Source organism: Cyrtonyx montezumae, unplaced genomic scaffold (assembly GCF_038088225.1).
Source record: "Cyrtonyx montezumae isolate F1298 unplaced genomic scaffold, pur_monq_1.0 scaffold_8, whole genome shotgun sequence".
NCBI lineage: Eukaryota > Metazoa > Chordata > Aves > Galliformes > Odontophoridae > Cyrtonyx > Cyrtonyx montezumae.
Genome location: NW_027072089.1, coordinates 99,128,569 through 99,146,187, shown reverse-complemented (window position 1 = coordinate 99,146,187; position 17,619 = coordinate 99,128,569). Strand labels below are relative to the sequence as shown.

At 39.1% G+C, this 17,619-nt stretch overlaps 1 protein-coding gene across 22 annotated transcripts in view; it reads left to right on the top strand.

The window, feature by feature from the left end:
• Positions 1-17,619, top strand: part of ARPP21 (cAMP regulated phosphoprotein 21) — a 185,304-nt gene that overhangs the window by 146,054 nt on the left and 21,631 nt on the right. For all 22 annotated transcript variants that reach the window (XM_065753352.1, XM_065753350.1, XM_065753354.1 and 19 more), the window contains one exon: positions 3,468-3,594. In XM_065753352.1, the coding sequence (XP_065609424.1) occupies positions 3,468-3,594 (127 nt within the window). The remainder of the gene's footprint in view (positions 1-3,467; positions 3,595-17,619) is intronic.

Sequence of the window (17,619 nt, the reverse complement as noted above, 5' to 3'; positions counted from 1 at the left end):
CCTAATTGAATATCTGCAAAGCCTGTGAGTTGGAAGAATCAAGCTGTGAATCAATAGGGAGACAAGCTAGAAAAGTAAAAAGTCAGTCTAAAAGATGTGTGGAATTGTATTCCTACAGCAAGAAAATAAACACTGTACCTGTTAATTTAAGGGAAGCTGTTATAGAATAGTCTGAGAGACTAACAAAATGTTTTAAAATTGTATGTGGATGGAACAAAGCAGAAAGCCAGTGCTGTGTTGAGTCACTGCCCATCACTTAGAGAAAAACAATGGCAGTTCGTGCCATGGGTGTCTTTGAAGCAATGTACCTAGTCCTGTTGCAGATTAACTTAAATTAAAAAAAAAAAAAAGTGAAGGTAAGCAGATGTGTATAAATGGTGAGCATCCAAACAAAGAGGAGATTCACCTTCCAAATAAGAATATCTGCAATGGAAATGATCACCTGTCAAATACTTTAAGGGTAGTTATTACACAGAGATGATTTTTTACCACGCCAATACTTAAAACAATAAAGTAAAGTCTTTAAGTTAGAAAAGACAGCATCTTTTTAGATGATGATCTCAGATGTTTGAGCTTTCTTAGGATAACCATGTGACTATGTTGGCATGCTTGTTAGGACAACTGAAACTTATCAGTTCTGTAAATTATATATGCTATAGTTAATAAATTACATTTTGCTTCCTAAAGGTCCTGGTTGACTGTGTATTCACATGAGAAAGCAATTCAAAAACAAGCTGACTTTTCAGTAGGCTTCAACAGAAATGTAGCATACTTATTTGGAGAGATCATAAGCAAGATATTAGTAATGCTGATGTAATGAAAAACTGAAAAATTTGGGAGCATCTGAATAGACAGTGTAAGCAGCTTTACTTCCAGTTCCTGTAATTTCACTGTTCACTAATGTAATATCTAAAGGAACATATAACTCGTCTCACTGCTGAGGTATTGATGTACTCAAGGTAAACAAAAATGGATCCTTCCAGACCCATCAGTCATTAAAGACCTATTATATTCATGTTTATATTTTATAGCAACCCATTCTTTTAATGTCTGATCTCTTCTTTTCAACTTGTGTGTGTGATTGCTGACAAATTCATCCATCAATCTTTATAAATTAAATTATTTTTTTGCCCAGAACTCCTACCACTAGCATTTTTAAGGGTGATAGATTACACTCTGATAAGCTTCTAAATGGAGTGTATAACAAATGTATTAGATTCCAGTGAACTGAGAAGATTAGAGAAAACACTCTGATTAATTCTGAAAGGTTAATATGTGATTAAAAAAAATAATTCCAGATACATTCACTGTTTCAGTGAAAGTGCAGGTTTTGTTCATGTTCAACTATAAAGCTCACTTCAAAAGTTAACTGTTTAGGCTGTATTTTAAAGCTTGTACCTATGGACTCCATGAAAGACAATTCATACACACTCACATGTTTTCAAACACCTGGAGGTATGCCTGAAGAAGGAAAATGAGTAAGTTTAAGGTAAATCAAATAAATTTTAATCCTTTAAGTGAGAGTAAGCTGCAGTCAGGACAAGTGGGAGTATTTACAGAGGGCTTTAATATCCCTTAATTTGTAGTGGGCTGTAATAAAAATAATAATTAAAAAATATATATTGAGATTTGTTCCTCTGCTCCAAGGCATGATCAACTATTTGCAGTGACTTTACTAAGCGTAAGTCTTCTCACCTCATTCAACTCTGTTGTTTTTGAGTCTTGCTGAGAGATACCAGGTTTCCACATGATGAGTTTAGTGTGATAAACTGGCCTGATCGCTTATTTATGCTGCTCTGATTTACCCTAAATCTCTGGGTCTACTTTCCTAATACCTTGTGGCTTTTCTTCGCAGAGAAACAAATTAATTGTATTTTTTGCAGGGCATTTTGCTTTTGTTACTTTACTCTCTAAGAAAATAAATGGCTCCAGGGCAGGCTGTAGTCATTAATTGTCACCTGGTGTTGTCTGGAGGGAGGATAGCTTACAGCATTTTCCAGTCAAAACATTTGCATATTCCTCATATGCATTTGAATCTAGCTGATATCATCTAGAGGAGAAAAACAAAAGCAAAAAAGCGACGTAATTTCCATGGATTCAAGAGCAAATCATTATAATTTTTGAAAAACAAATGGGAATTCAACTTCTTGATTGACAGGCGATATTAACTGTCAGTCTGTCTGGGAGTTTCACTTCACCAGCACAATCTAGTCCTGTTGTGTTTATCCCAATACTTTGCCCTCTGCAGCTGTTCATTAGTCTTTTAACTTGCCCAATTAGCCATCCATACCCTTTTCTTAGCTTTGAGATGTTCTTTCTGTATACAAAATTACACACTTACCTTTACTTAACTAATATTTTCCTTTATGGATATTCAGATCAAACAAACTCTTCCAGTGCCTCCATGCAAATAAAAGTGGCAAAAGTAGTTCTAAGTTTTGCAGGAAGAAGACAAAAGTACTTTGAATGACTTTGTAGAAGTGTCTAAGTAGGATAAATACCACATGATAAAAAATAAATACTTCATGATTTATAAACAAACGCTGATGTAAGTGGTAATGGTCACGAGGGAAGTTTCACTGAAGACTGTGTCCCTCTGTGGTTTGGTTCCATAAGCTCTTAAACTTTGTCAGGTACATGAAGAATCAACTGCAGCTGAAAATGAAAAATTTTGAGTGCTTTGAACTTGCCAGGGGTCAGTTGAAAACTGTTTAGCTCAGATTTCTCAGTAATGGTGATATAGCATGTACAGGAAAAATCTTTAGCTCCAGTCACCCTCAGACTTCATGTTCAGCTACATGATGAGGTGATGTAGTACCTGCTGGATCAATGCCTACCCTTAGCTCCCACAAGAAAACCATGACTGGTTTTGCACACCAAGTACAAGAGAAGCTTAAAAAGGAAATGTTCATATATGACGTGGCACATAAAGGTAGAAATTTAGTAATATTTTTGTACAAGTATCACAGGAATGTGAATTTTAGCTTTCCCACGATCTCACCTATATATATTTTCACTCCAGGCCATCCTTTGCCTCAAACTGACCATGTACTCCAGCATTCACTTTGTAGTTCAATATTCTGTCCCTGTGTATTATTGTTGATGTGGATTGTGTCACTTGCATTCATTTTTCTGCAGCATTTGATATTTTACCACAATTTCTTTAGTTTATATATAGTTTTTGCATATGCATCTTATATGATTATCTCCTCCCACTGGCGTTTTTTTCCGTTTCTTAAAGCACCTGAGAGCAAATTGTGTAGCAGCCCTTTTGTGTAGCAGAGCTGAAAGCAACCTGCAGTTGTGATGCAAATCTCTCCTCGATTGCAGTTATTGCTGACGTATTTACTTTAACCCATGCTCTTCTTCTATTTTGTTTTCATCTTTTTTTTTTTTGTAAATCTAAAACACTAGAGTTTCAGAGTACATAGTTAACTTCTCTTGCCTCTATTTCTCTCTCCCTGCAGATGCCAGTGTATTATTACCCATCTGGTCAGTACCCTACCTCAACAACTCAGCAGTACAGACCCATTGCCTCAGTTCAGTACAATGCACAGCGGAGTCAACAAATCCCACAGACTGCACAGCAAGCAGGTATTTATGTTTGCTATTCATTTCTTCATCTACTCACAGTGCCTTTTGCTGATGAAACTTATTGGTTGTGTTTAAATTTTGAATTGAAAAATAGTGGAGAAAGTTGGTTACTGTTTTATTGGAAAATGTGATGAAAATTAAGGAACGCTTTGCTTGGAGATACCAAGCAATGGAAGAATGGAGATTGCATTCTCCACCACTGCTGTCCTGCATGCAGTGCCATGTCCTTGGTGCTCCACATGACAGGGGCACAGAGAGAACATGAGCAATCACGCTGAATCTTCCAAACACAGTTTTAGCCTTCATCATAGAAACTCTGCAAAACATTTGTAAAACGATGTGCCAAAGATCTGCAGCGATGCAGACTGGGTTGGTGCTGTGTTTGTCTTGGTTGTGCTCCACCACCTTCTGCTGCACTTGGGCCTGGGGAGCAGCGAGGTGGTCCATGAGGTTGGGGCCAGAGGGAGAAGTTCCACAGGGATGTGCAGCTGGAAGGGGGGCCGTTACACTGTAAGAGAGTGAGTAGCAGGTCTCACAGTGAACCGGTCTCTTTTCCTGCTGTGTCATGCCACTACTGATGACACCAGAGTAAGAGAGATGTAGGCAGAGACGGGTGGGTGCATGCTGGGGAGGGCACAGGTTATGCTTGTGAAAGGGTCCTTGCATTTCAAATGAATAAACAGCTCTTCTGGCTTTGGAGGTTTTTGTTCAAGTCATCGGTTGTCTGTTTCTTTAGTGCAAACTCACATGGTATCTCAAACAATAACCCCAAGGAGGTGGTGCTGTTTCCCGGTAGAGCTTGCAGTACAGACATGCTGGGTAGGGTAAAGCATTCATCTTTCTGTCTGGGTTTGACAGAAACTCCTCTGAATGGCATAGCAGGTTCCCTGCAAAGGCATTGGTAGGAAAGCCTTTTAAGATTCAAGTCAAGAACCCAGACACAAGATGTGAACAAGACTTATGGGGTCATCCAGCCTGTCACCCTGTCTTTGTAATGTGATTACTGGCAATTTCGTTCATGTTCTCTCAGGCGCTCAGGGAAACAAAGACACAGCAAACACAGCTATAACTAAGTAACTGATTACTTTCTTTTTTTTTTTAAAGCTGTTCTATGCTTTAATAAAAATGGTGCTGTTTTGGATGGTGTCTGTGGTGGCTATCAATGTCTGCTTTCCCAACTTTGTATTTCTACATTCCTGAGAGAGAAGGAGGTGAGATATTGCACAAAGGTCATCTGTCTCTTGTAGCTTCTCATGCCTGGTGGTCTGGCACCAAATTTATTATCTCAATACAGTGGATCTTTGAACCCAAGTACAAATCAACTTAAAAGTCATCTGGCTTTGCTGTGTTATTATAAAAGCATATTTATCAGTTTAATGCTACATCCATAACGTAGCGGAGTTTATGGTAAATGAAGTGCGAAAAAGATGGTCTGAAATGCTTAAGTGATGTTCTGGAGACAATTCAGCTATTTGATCTTGAGGTTGTCATAATTTTAAAGATATATTATAGCACAGTAGCCATTACATTTGAGCACAGACAGTGCAGAGATGCAAATACAAATTTTGTTTCTGTTTACTGCATCATTTTCTGTGGATGTTTGGAAAACATGAGTCAAGGAGACAGTGTAAAATCTCTGGTGCGTCAGTCTTTTCCTGCAATTCGCTCTTTCAGCTGCCTGCTCGCTTGGAAACATTATTCTTATCTCATTTCAAAATGAAAACATTTTGACTATGGTTTAGGCTCCCTGCTGTGGTGATTGTAAGCATTTAGCTATTCTCGGGTTTTTAGGCTTGCCTGGGAACAAATTCTTCAAGCTGCTTCATCCCTTTGGGCTCAGATACATCCTTCCAGATAATCCCTGTCTGAGCACGTGACAGGCATGCCAGGGAGCAGCTTGGAGGTTCCTACTGATCTTTTCCTTGAGATACAATGCTAGGATGAAATCATGAGGATAGACTCCTGAGCTGGGTCACCTTGTATGTGCACAAGGATGGAGATGTTATCCTCCTTTTCCCATAAGGATGTGGCTGCTGTTGGGGCCCAGCACTTCCCCGTGCCTCCAAAGAAAGGGAACTACAGTGCCTACAGCAAAGTTAATTCCGTCCTGTGTTTCTGGTGTTTTGTTTAGTTCTGCAAATCTCTTTTCCCTCTTTTCTTCTGTTTGTACACACATTACTTGGAATTTTGACTGGAATCTGGGAAGTTGCTGAGTATCTGCAGAAATAGTTTTAGCTGAGCCAATACAGGTTGTGTTACCAGCTATGTAATATCAAAAGTTGCTTCTGAGGCAGGAATTAGAGTGCTTTGGGTATATTAAATGTTTAGGTAGTGACATGAATGGATATAATTGATCACTGGAAGGATATCTTCACTGGAAGGAAGTGATCACTGAAATTTACATTCCATTCTTGCATCCGGGGCATTTGGAAAATAACTAGCTTTCCAAAATATCACATAATTTATACCGAAATAAAAAAGAAGCTGAAGGATAGGAAAGTACATTATTTATGTTGCAGACTTACTGCAGGAGGTAGTTACCAAAGGAGTGATTTGGTGATGTTTCAGGAGGCTTTGTGCCCAGTGCACTGCATCTGCTTTTCTTCCCACCGCACATCCCATCAGCCTCCCCACACATTTTCCTACCCTGTGGCCTCAGCCCAACCTACAAAACACCCTCATCTCTTTTGGTGTGCCTTTGATGCCACGCTCTCAGCTCCCTGCCGTGCCCATTGACTTCTCATAGGGCAAAAGATGATTGGTGGTGATTGGCACCGCAGCAGAGGGAGCAGTGGCACCTGCACACTGGAGAAAACTGGTAGCTTTTGCTGCGGCTTTCTGGCATATTTCTCCTTCAAGCCACTGACTGTTAGGAGCCTTCAGAAGAAACATCATATCCTCACAGCTTCCACCTTGTCAGACCTGATAGAAAGTAGAAGAGAGAGTTGAGCTCAGAAAGTTGCTCTGAGGGTTACTGAGGAAAACTGACAGGGTAATCGCACATTTTTTTCTTTCGGAAACCAGGCTAAGAAAACATAAAGAAGATAAACACTTCTAAACCTTCCTAGGAACGTGTACTTGATTGGAAAATAGAAGTCATAGAGTGAGAGTTTCAGACCACCATTTCCCCACTGTGCTTTAGAACAGCAGGGAGCAGGTCGTGCTTGTGCTGGGAGTGACTAGGGGTGGCAGAACGGAGATGTAAGCAGAGAACAGAGACAGTGAAACAGCACAGGTAGAGGGTATTGAGGATGGGGAGGGGGAAGAGCTGGGAACGAGGCCAACAAAAAGCTGATTTCAGGAATGATTTCTGAAGTACTCAGGTTGCTTGTGGCTACAGTGCAGGCAGGTCTACCAGCTGCTCACACAGCTGTATCAGCCTGGAGAAATGCTGTACTACAAATAAGGTTTGCCTTCTTGAAGGGGCTTTTGGAAGCTTTCAAAGCACCAATGGGGAGTTTGTGTTTTGGTTTTCCCACTTTTGGCTGCAGAGGTCAAAGTTTGATCTAATGCCAGCAGTTTGTTTTCATTTTTCTTAGAAAAGGTCTCTTCAGGAGCAGAGCAATATTGATGACTTCTATAGCAAGCAGATGAAGTAAAATGTCACTGCAGCATCTGTAGTGGCTAAGGGTGTCTGTATTCTCTCATGGGTCTGGAAGGAGAGCAATATTAAGTTAAAATGGCTCCAAGGGAGAAAAAAAGATGAGCTCACCTAATATTAGATTAGAGCTCTGACAGCAATAAATCATTTGGAGAAAAGGATGAGAATTTTTCTGTGTGTTTATTTACTTTTTGTTTGTTTTTTTAAGCACAGGCGTGCATGAGAAGTGGCCCGTTTCTAGCAGAAGCAGGTTGTTCATGAAGATTTTTATGTTTACATTTGTTTCTGTTGAGGACCCAGTCAAAAATGTGGTATTTGACGATTTGGTACCATACTGCGTGAACAGAAATGCTTTCATTTCACTTGGATACGTGCCATCTTAGCTGTTCTTCACTGTGCAGGTTCTGCACTATTCCAGTGCCCAGTTCTGTGCAGTGCACAGTGATTCCATGTATTGTCACTGAGTCAAGACAGTACGTCCCACCATGGCATGCACAGGACATGTTAGGTGGGTTTTGTTCAGAGAGCTGTTCTCAGAAGCTCCTTTTTCCAGACTGTGTGTGTATCTTGCTGTTAGCTTGTGGGCATGTTCAATACTGTGCAGTGACCAGTTCTGTAAAAGCAAAAAGTGAATGATGCTGTTGTGTTCCCATCTGGCAGTACTTTATAAATCACACCTCTAACATCATCACTATTTCCCTTTTCAACCAGTTACCTCTAGTAGGTTTGAAAGTGTTAAATCCTAGTTATTGTGGTTGAATAAAAAAATAGAGATGTATTGATGATGAGTCAGTAACGATGTACATTTTGCCATGGTAGAAGAAATCAGCAACAGGCTATCGTATGTCTGTGTGTCTGTATTTACTTTGATTATAGTAAGTGCTCTGCACTTAGGGGATTTTTCATCTTTTAAGTGCTTCGTAAAGATGAGAGGGATAAATACATGAGTATTACTTTGGGATATGTAGCCATTATTGCTGTTCACCAATGAAGAAGCTGCAACAAATTATGTGATTTCTTTTCCTACTTTGATTCATTATTCTATGTCTGTCTCACACGTTCCAAATAATTTCAGAGCACTACATAAATTTTATGGATAAAATCATATTAAGATTCTTGTTTGGACTCTACATCTGAAAGGCAGTTAGCTTGGTTTATCACACAGTTGTAAGGTAAAAACACATGGCATGTGTTTTGCATCGGTAATAGAGATCTTCCTCTAAGGACATTAAAGCTAAAGCTGTTAGTATTTGGTTGAAACGTTTTTTCAGCCAAAAGTTTACACTGTAATATATCCAGAAGAAATAAGATGATATTTAGCACATCTGTCTGGTCTGCAGTTCCTAAAGTCAATATAATGGTTTTAGGATTTCTGGTATGTTTGAGAATCAGCAGATGTTTCCATTACAGCTTGTCTCAGTGTCCAGATAGCACTGGCATGCTCAGATTTCATAGGAGATCTACACTTCTTCCTAAAAGCAGAGCAGTTCATTATGTGCAATTGCACCTTTGACAAAAGGAAGATGTTGTGTGAGGAAAGGATATGTCTGAACACTGTCCAGATGCAGAATCTCTTCTTAGTAAGTATACATGGATATTGTGTCAACAGCAAATGTTTGTCATGGAGGACAATTAATATTTCCAATGAATGACTGTTACTAGGCTTTAGTAAGAAGAAAGAGGTAATTGCATCTCTCATGCATTTCCAAAACAAATTATAAGCAAAGACAAAATGAACTGTAAAAGAATTCATGTATTTGCTTAACTATAAATCAGAGTCAAATTGACAGTGATAATACTGATTTTTTGTTTAATTTAATCTTTTAGGTGTCAGTGTCGTTGAAGAGTGTTCTCTTCAAGTCTCCTTCATTCTCTTTGTCTTCCAAAAGCATATGTCACTATAAACTGATACTGAGAAGGGAAAAAAAGTGGGGGAAGGGTAATGTGCAGCACTAAAAAAAACTGATTTGTTATGATGGTCATTACAGAACCTTATAAAGAAAGATTATAGCTTACTACCTTCATTAGCAGCCTGACAGGAGCTTGTGGTCCATGACAGATTTGTTTGCATAATTCCGCCAATAATTTCTGTGCTTATATAAACATAAACAACTTCAAATTTTAAGTATCTAATTATCTAAAGAAGCTGTTTTTCCAACAGTAATTGCTTACTGCACTACAGGAAGAGATTTGTACTGAAGGTGTCCATCTGTACTGAACAATCAGAATTGCAAAGGCTGTATTTTTTCAGCAGACACTGCTGAGGAGGGTTCAGGGGGGTGTCTGTCGTTTTAACAGAGTTGCGACAGGAACTGGATGGACAGAGCCCTACTGGTTTAGGTACTTAAGTGTAGTGCTGTAACCAAACCATACAATTCAGGCATTCCTCTGGTATGAAAATCTGACATGCTTTGGCCAGCCCAAAGTTGTCTTACATTGTTCACCATCAGGGAAATGATCTCCAGGATCTTTGCTATTCTGGGATGTTCTCCACCTTTCCTGTATTGCTTTCATTAGGTAGATGAAAGAACAGAGGAGGCATCTGAAGGAACATTGCACTCAAGACTTGCAAGAAGGTGGCTGGTTGAGACAAAAAGTTTTAAAGTTTCTAGTCCTAGAAACCTAAGCGATGTTGTCGTTCAGACACTAAGCAATAATGCTGCACCAATAATCAACAAGCATCTAGTTTTACAGAATAACTGTAATTTAAATTAATAGCAAAATCAGTACCACTACATTCCTTCTAGTGTACTGGATCTTGAAAATTGAAAGGCAGAATAACTTCTGTTGAACAGCTTTACTACTTTTCCAATGCCTTCCTGAGAGGGAAGAGAACCCTGTTAGGCTGAAATGTACCTTAGGACGGGCATCTGGGGGGGGGAGGGAGGTATTTCAATTTTTCTCAAGTTTTGTTTAAACTTTTCTAGTTCTAATTAAAATCTAAGTCAATTCTGACAGTATTCCTTGTGTTTTAGACTAAGACATGTATGTATCTTTTACTGAATTAGTATGTATGAATGTCATACTTGTTAATAAACAGGAGTAAGCAGAGAGAGAAAAGATTTCTAGCAGCATTGTGCAGCGAGTAGGATTAAAATGTCCCCTGTAAAAAATTGCAGAGTCCATTCTAAGATGTAGGGAATTGTCAAAGGTATGCAACAATGTGTACAAAGAATCTTTGTATTTCTGTCTTTGTCACAGAGTCGTACATCATCTCTATTGCTAATTCTGTGTTTTATCAATGCATAGTGTGTCCACTCCTTGCAGTGAAATTTTCCAGCTCTGAGTAATTGAGAGGTTTATGTTGTAGCCCTTTAGAACAAAGACAGATTAAATATTTTCTTATGTTTTTTTTTTTTCTTTTGCCAATTCTTGCTGTTGCTAGAATGAGTGGAACACCATTGTTGTCAGAATTGCTCATCTGGGAGGTGAGGACACCTCCAGTGCTTCAGGCATGCTGCCCACAGTAGCTCTGTAGACTGTGGGGCTCAAATTTTCTATAACTTTCCTGCAAATGGAATCACACGACAGAGTGGAGAAATATGGCAAGGCTTTGTTGGTGTGAGTTGATATTCCAGATGTACACCAGAAGTCTACACTGCAGAGGGAGCAGAGACTTTTGCCTTACAGTTTCCAGTGATCAAGGATGTAAGAATCAAAGCAAATTTAATAGCTGTAATACTTAAGAGAATGGGGCACTTCGTTAGGAGGGGACGGTGCAGAAAGAGGTGTGTGCAACTACTGGAAGAAGGTGTCTTCAGTTGTAGAGCAGAGATTTAAAGAGTGATCTCCCATGAACTGAAGCAGTGCTTTGGTGACCATCCCTGAAGTATGAAAAGCTGCCAGTGACTTTAACTAGATTTTGTTCAGTCTTTAGTTACAGTCACCTACTGTTTGCCTAAGCCAGCTGCAAGAACATGGCAAGGCCACGTGCAAGGAGATTTTCTTTTTGGTTTACCACTACATAGGCTGTATGTGTTGTTAAATAATTGTCTTAATTGCTAGTGATGGGAAGTGAGGCTCATACTGTGGGAGTGTGAATAAGTCAAACCCCTTACCATCCCCAAACACAGGAGCTGGTTTCCTTAACAACGGGCAAGGATGCATAGTGCCTCTCCCAACACTTTTCCACCTCTTCTCCAGGTCCTGCTCGGCTTTGCAGTGAGCTCATTATGCACCAGAGCAGAGAGCATTCCTGCAGCAGGAGCTAATTGTAATGCATGAGGGCTAGGAGCTGTCATTGTTATTGGGCACAAAATAAAAAAATTGAATTTGCTGTCTGAGTGTCTGGTTCTAACAACAGCTTGATTATTTCTGTTATTGCTACTGATACATGGTCCCTGCTGAGGTTTCACTTTCAGTGGGTATCTCTGGCATTTATCATTATGAATGATAAGGATAAACTCATGTTTTCTTGCTGCAGACTGTGGTGAAGACTCCCTCTTGGCTAATGGGATATAGATTGAGAAGGGAAAGTGGTGATTCTTTACTCAGCCCTTGCTTCCAATCTTGAGACCTGGCTATGAATACAAGTCATTTTACATTAATTCACTCCAGAACTAACATGGCATATGCTAAGTGGAGGCTGGTCAGTGCTACTTAGGCCTGCTTTTTCTGCTTTTGTTTATGAGTTGATGATGAGCGAGGACTATGTCCTCATCAGGAATATTGTTTTCAGGATGGAGAGAACAAGTACATTATTCAACGTGTTGAACAAAAATTCATTTTCACAGAAATGCTCTTTTTAACCTAAATATTTCCATAGTGTAAAAGTTTGAATCCCTAAGCCAACCTTACCTGGATAATGGGAAATGAAATGAACTTTTATCCCAGCTTGTCTGGAAGGAGTTAAGATTATAAGCATTTTAACACAGATTTTTCTTCTCTAGGTTTGTTTTTAGATTAATTTTTGCTTTCAGTGTAGTGCCCAGGATCTCAGAGTCCTGGTAAAAGACAGACTTTTGTCTACCATCACACCAGTGCTTAAGGAAAGGAAGAAGCCAGTCTGTGCAGTAACGATCATTGTACTTCAGCAGTGCCTATGAGCTACAGCTAGCCGTAAGAGCCCTTTGAGCTAAGAACCATGTATATGAACACAGAGATTTCTTTCAGCCTTAAGTTGCAGCAAAGAACATGCATCCAAGACTAAAGGAATATTAAGGTAGGCACTTTGACCTTCCAATTCCAGGCAGTCGGCTGTTTCTAAAGATGTTCATTTTCTTAGATAAATCAGAGAAAGAAAGACAATGATTTTACAGAAGCAGCTGTTCATTCATTCAGTGCCTATTCACTGTCTGTAAAATGCTGAGCACCTAGGGTTCCCACTGAACTCTGGAAATGGTAAGTAGCTTTTGGGAATGTACATGTAGGTTTATGTGTGCTATCCTTAATTGTACTATTCGAAATAATTCATGTTTTCATAAGTGTTTGAATTTCTTATCTTTAATTTTGGTATTCTTTAGATTCCCCATACAAAACCCCACAGCTGTAACATAATGAGAAGTGAGTGGACTTCCCATGCAAAAAAAAGAGTAGTCCCATGCAGTTTTATGTGACTTGGGCAAAAAAATTATGTTAGAATTAAGTGTTTCTGAAACATCTTAGCCCAGAGAAGGTATTTTAAATAAGCTCCCATTTCTAAGCAAGCACATGTTTAGACTATATATGTAGGTAACTCCAGAAATAATGCCTGCTATTTCTTTCCATGGAAACTGCAACAGATATAAAGAGAACAGTAATGCTGTTTGATATAGGAAATTCTCAGCTACAAAACACTGGTTTTTCAACAGAGTCACCACCACTAGCTATGCATTTTTGCCAGCAGTTAACAAGAGCCTGTGTGCTGTGCTCATACAAATCTGCACCAGCAGGGGCAACCCAGAGTTGCTGTCACCGCTGCTGAAACACAATAAAATAGAAGGCATTACTTTCAGAGCAGCCCTGGTGTTACATGTATCTTCGGCCCTGTTCGGTTATAAATGACTTAGACAAAAAAAAAAAGTGTTAAAATAAAGCATCTCTCTGAAAGCTTGTAGACCTGCGGCATTAACTAAAACAAAATAAAAAATGAAGTGAAGGGTTTTCTGAGCAAGCAAGATATTTAGGTGACATATATATGTATCCTTTCACTTTTGTATCAGCCTGTGTTATCAAAACAATTTACGTGCTTCAGCACTGTCCTCAGGACTTCCATGAAATGTGCTGATAAAAGCAGAACGTCTTCAATAGTATCTGCTCAGCATTGTTGGATTGCCATTTTCTCACTGTAGGAGTGCAGAAGACTGGATTTTTTAGAGGTCCTTCCAAGGAACCTCCAAAAATTAATTTTTAAGGTTGCCAAGTGCCATTTTATGGATTAAGCAAAAGAGGAGAAATGTATTAATTAAAAAAAAAAAAAGTGCTCCTACAAAATGATTGCTGTGTTAATAGTTCATATCAAACACAATTTTAATTCCTTCTTCACTGGAGAATATAAAGCAATTAATCTTCTGTGGCACATTGTGAAAAATAAGGGCTTAAACAGAATCTCAGCTGAGGCTGTTTCTTCACTTAACCTTGAGCTGGGCAGTAAATAATTATAAATGCAGCTACATTGCGAAGTAAAAGTAATCTGGTAAAATATAATTATATCATGTAATAAAGGAATCAGAAATCTGAATTAGGTTTCCTTTGTTCTAGAAAAGTGTGAATTTGTCTGTGATCTGTGTGTAAAAGAGAGGAGCTGGATTTTTACAAAGCACCTTCTATACCCATACAAATGATGAGCTATGTATTAGTATTGCAGTGCTGGCGTAGAAAAAATGCAGTTGTGCTCTCTCAACTATAGCACATGCAGAATGTATCATGATAGGGCTTGTATTATGGAGAGAAAAAGCAATGTCCAAGGTGCATGCGTGTCTTCACAGCTTTGAACCAGGGCACCGTGTCATCAGTGCCACCTTCCAGGAAATTGTCATTGATACCATGTTCCATAAGCATTTTGCTCCGTTCTGGTGAGCTGCTCAGAGCTGCTAGGGAGACTGAAGATTTGACATTACAAATTGCACCGCTGTGCCTTGCAGCTCCCATGCGTGCCTGCTGTATCCCAAAGCAGTGCTGCTAACCTTACTTCACCTTGAGGCTCTTCTACCAACTCAGTGAAAGTCGATCAATGGAAGTATCGATTAAGCATGTATGCTATGAGGCATCGGTTTGTCACAGAGCTTTGTCAAGGATGCTGTGATAATTAGTGATAAAGAATGTGAAAGAAAATGAAGGAAGTGAAGCTCTTCTAGCAAGCATGTCTCAACATATATCTCAACTGTTTCTATGTGATAGCCGTAGTTGTTTGTTGTCCTTGGTTACGGGTCTTGGCCTGTAACTACTTCCTAAATAATATGAAGGAAAGAAAAGGAGCTATCATTGATTGAAAAGTAAGATAAGTCAACCACAACAGATGAGAGAAAAGGTCCAGTATTTGTCTTCAGGATTGACAGAATAGCAGCAGTTCAGCAGAATAGCAGAACAGTCAGGCACGTGGTCACATTTCCTCAGAAACCTTCCTTTCTATGAGCAGTTCGCAGCAGAGGTGCTCCTTGCCTTCATACTTAGCAGCCTTCAGTGATTTTTCCCTCTGAACTTGAGTGGCTGCTTTTTTGAATGCGTGTAAATTTCCTAATATCCACAGTTCTGTAGGGGAAAATATTTTGCTGTTCAGCTACATTCTGTATGGAGAATTACCTCCTTTTGAGGTTGGTTTGTTTTTTTTGGTTGGTTGGTTTTTTTTTTTTTGTTTTGTTTTGTTTTTTTGGACCTACCTGTAGATTTAATTTGCTGTGCCTTAATTCTTGTGTTGAAAAGGACAATTGAACAGTTGTGCTGTAGTAAAATACTGTTTCTGTGCCTGTTATGGTCTTATTGCCCTTTCAGTCTCCTTTCAGTCAGTGGTAATAACATTATTTTTGTTTCTGTTGCACACAGATCTGAATATTTATCATGGTTTAAAGGAAAAGTTAGGTTTCTACTTGTCTGCTTAGAGCCTAAACCAAAATCTACTTGTCTTACAGTCTGGTTGACCATCTTCAGTCTTAATATGGTGCTTACACGAATATGTATGTTTCTCCATGACTCCACAGATAACACATTAGTATTTCCTGGTTCCACTGACTTATGGGAGACACTGTATGTCTGCAAGGGGTCAGTTACACTTTCAAGGTGGAAACACTGCAGTGATAAAAACTCAGCTGCTTTTATCCATTATGTCCAGGTGTTGATAGCCCACTAGATTGGGTTCAAACTAAGCTAAAGAGATTTCTGAGTTTTATAAAATGTGAAAAAGAAATGGAATGTCTGAATTGCACATACGCTCCTTGTTTCCACTCTGCAAATTTGAGACTAGAGGAATGGCTACACAAGCTAACAGAGTGTGCTTCAGTTTGACAGAAGTTAATAAATGGAACTGTAGCTTGTACACGTGCATTCCTTTTTCCCCTTTGAGTATTTACTTGCCAGATACTGAAGGAAAAAGTGGAAGTGCAGAGCTATTTGCTCTTATTAAAAGTTTTAGTCAAGTAATTGGTGTGTGGTTGGTTGGGTAAAGACTTTTTAGTCTTAATAAAAAAAAAAAGCACCCAAGTTTTCTGACCAATTTGAAGGCTGGAGGAGAGCACAATTAATTTGATTTCTGCTCTTTCTACTCAGTCCCGATTTAATATAAGTTAACAGTGGTGGTTGAAATGCATTAGACAGTTTATTTGTGCCATAATAGGGTCCATTGTGTAAATATAGAGTGATATGATCTATTGGAGCAACAGGTGTAGACATGTGAAGGTCCGATTTACGTTAGAGAGGTGTTTCTTACTGACAAGCAAAATACCATCTCCAAGCAGGCAGGCCATAATTAATCAGCAAGAACTCTTTTTTCTGAAATTTCTCCTGTAAATGAACACTCAGTACATCCATAAAATTGAAAATGAGAGGGAAAAGCCCTGAATCCATAGCGAGCATAGTGGCTATGTGCTGTGAAGGAATGCCAGCAGGGTGCTATGCTGAGTGATGCCAACATGGGCTTTGAAAAGAAATGCTAAATTACCTGTTTACTGTAGGACTGTTAAAGTTTAAATACACCAGGTGTGCCTGTTGAGTGCCGAAGAGGAAGCTGAGGTGAGGAGAGAGAACAGCAATGGCACAAAAAATGGACTGGTAAACCTGTACCACCTTGTGTAAGTACACTGATAGTTATTAGAGCAATTGCTCTAATAATGCTGAAGTCACTGAGCACAAAAACGAATATCAGAGACTTGTGCTGGATATCCATTTTACAGCAGCATTTACTTTTCTGTTAGTGTTTTCAAAATCATGGGGTCTAGAGCTGTTTGGTCTGGACATATTCTGGAGTGAAAGCAATAACCCATTTTTTCTCTCATACTGTAGTAATTTACAAACCCCACGAAGTTTTTATAATTAGAGATGTGATCTAGCTTGCTTTTCATATGGGTTGTGATGCTCTCAGACCTGTCACACTCTGCTGTTGTTGGAATGGGAAGAATGCTGGAGGATCTGTTGTGCAGGTGGTTAATTTCACACTTGAAATGAAAGAATACCTGATTTATCTTCATGTTCAGCAGTTTGGGTCTGAGATTTTGATTTTAATACTTGTAAGTCAAAGTAGGACTTTCAGGCAATCCATATTATCCAGTCCAAGGTCCAAACTCACTTACTGGCAGGGAAAGCAGGACCTCTAGGATGAAGAGAAACAAGTCAAGAACACGTGTGAGATGCTTAGGGAACTGCCTTAACCTTGCTGCAGAGCAAAGCCTTTAAGTATTTTGGGGGTATTCTTATCAGCTAAATTTTAACCTTTACTCTGTTAGTTTCTAGCATCCAAAGAGGAGCAGAACCAAAAAGATACTGAAGCTGTTCCTTTTAAAACCATGTTTCTCTAAACACTTGTGTCTTATACAACTCACTGTGTCTGTTGTACTAGAAATGCAGTCTGTGAGCCTTTAGCATCCTCAGGTAAATTTCTGTGGGCTCAGAGAGTTGTCCCTTGTTGCAGGAATGTGGGTGACTTCTAGTTCTTCTGGTTCCAGCAGCTTAGTCTTATTTAAAATGTTCTTCAGGTTACATGTTGTTTTGGGTTTTTTTTTTCCCTTTTTCCTTGAAAACAACTTTGTGAGGTTAAGAGCAACCACTGTATTATAGCAGGGGTGGTTTAGGCATGAATAATTGAAATAGTCCTTCTAGTTTGACTGCTTTCACATGAAAGCCAGCCATTGGATTATGTTCTGATCCCAACTGATCAGCATCCAAGTTTGTAAAATCTTCCAACATCCGTGCATTGATACTACAAGATAACATTTATGTAGAGCTTTTTTGACTGTTTTTTTTTTTTATGAGATTTGTGCCAAACTAATGCTTTCCAAAGAACCTCCTTCATAAGATTT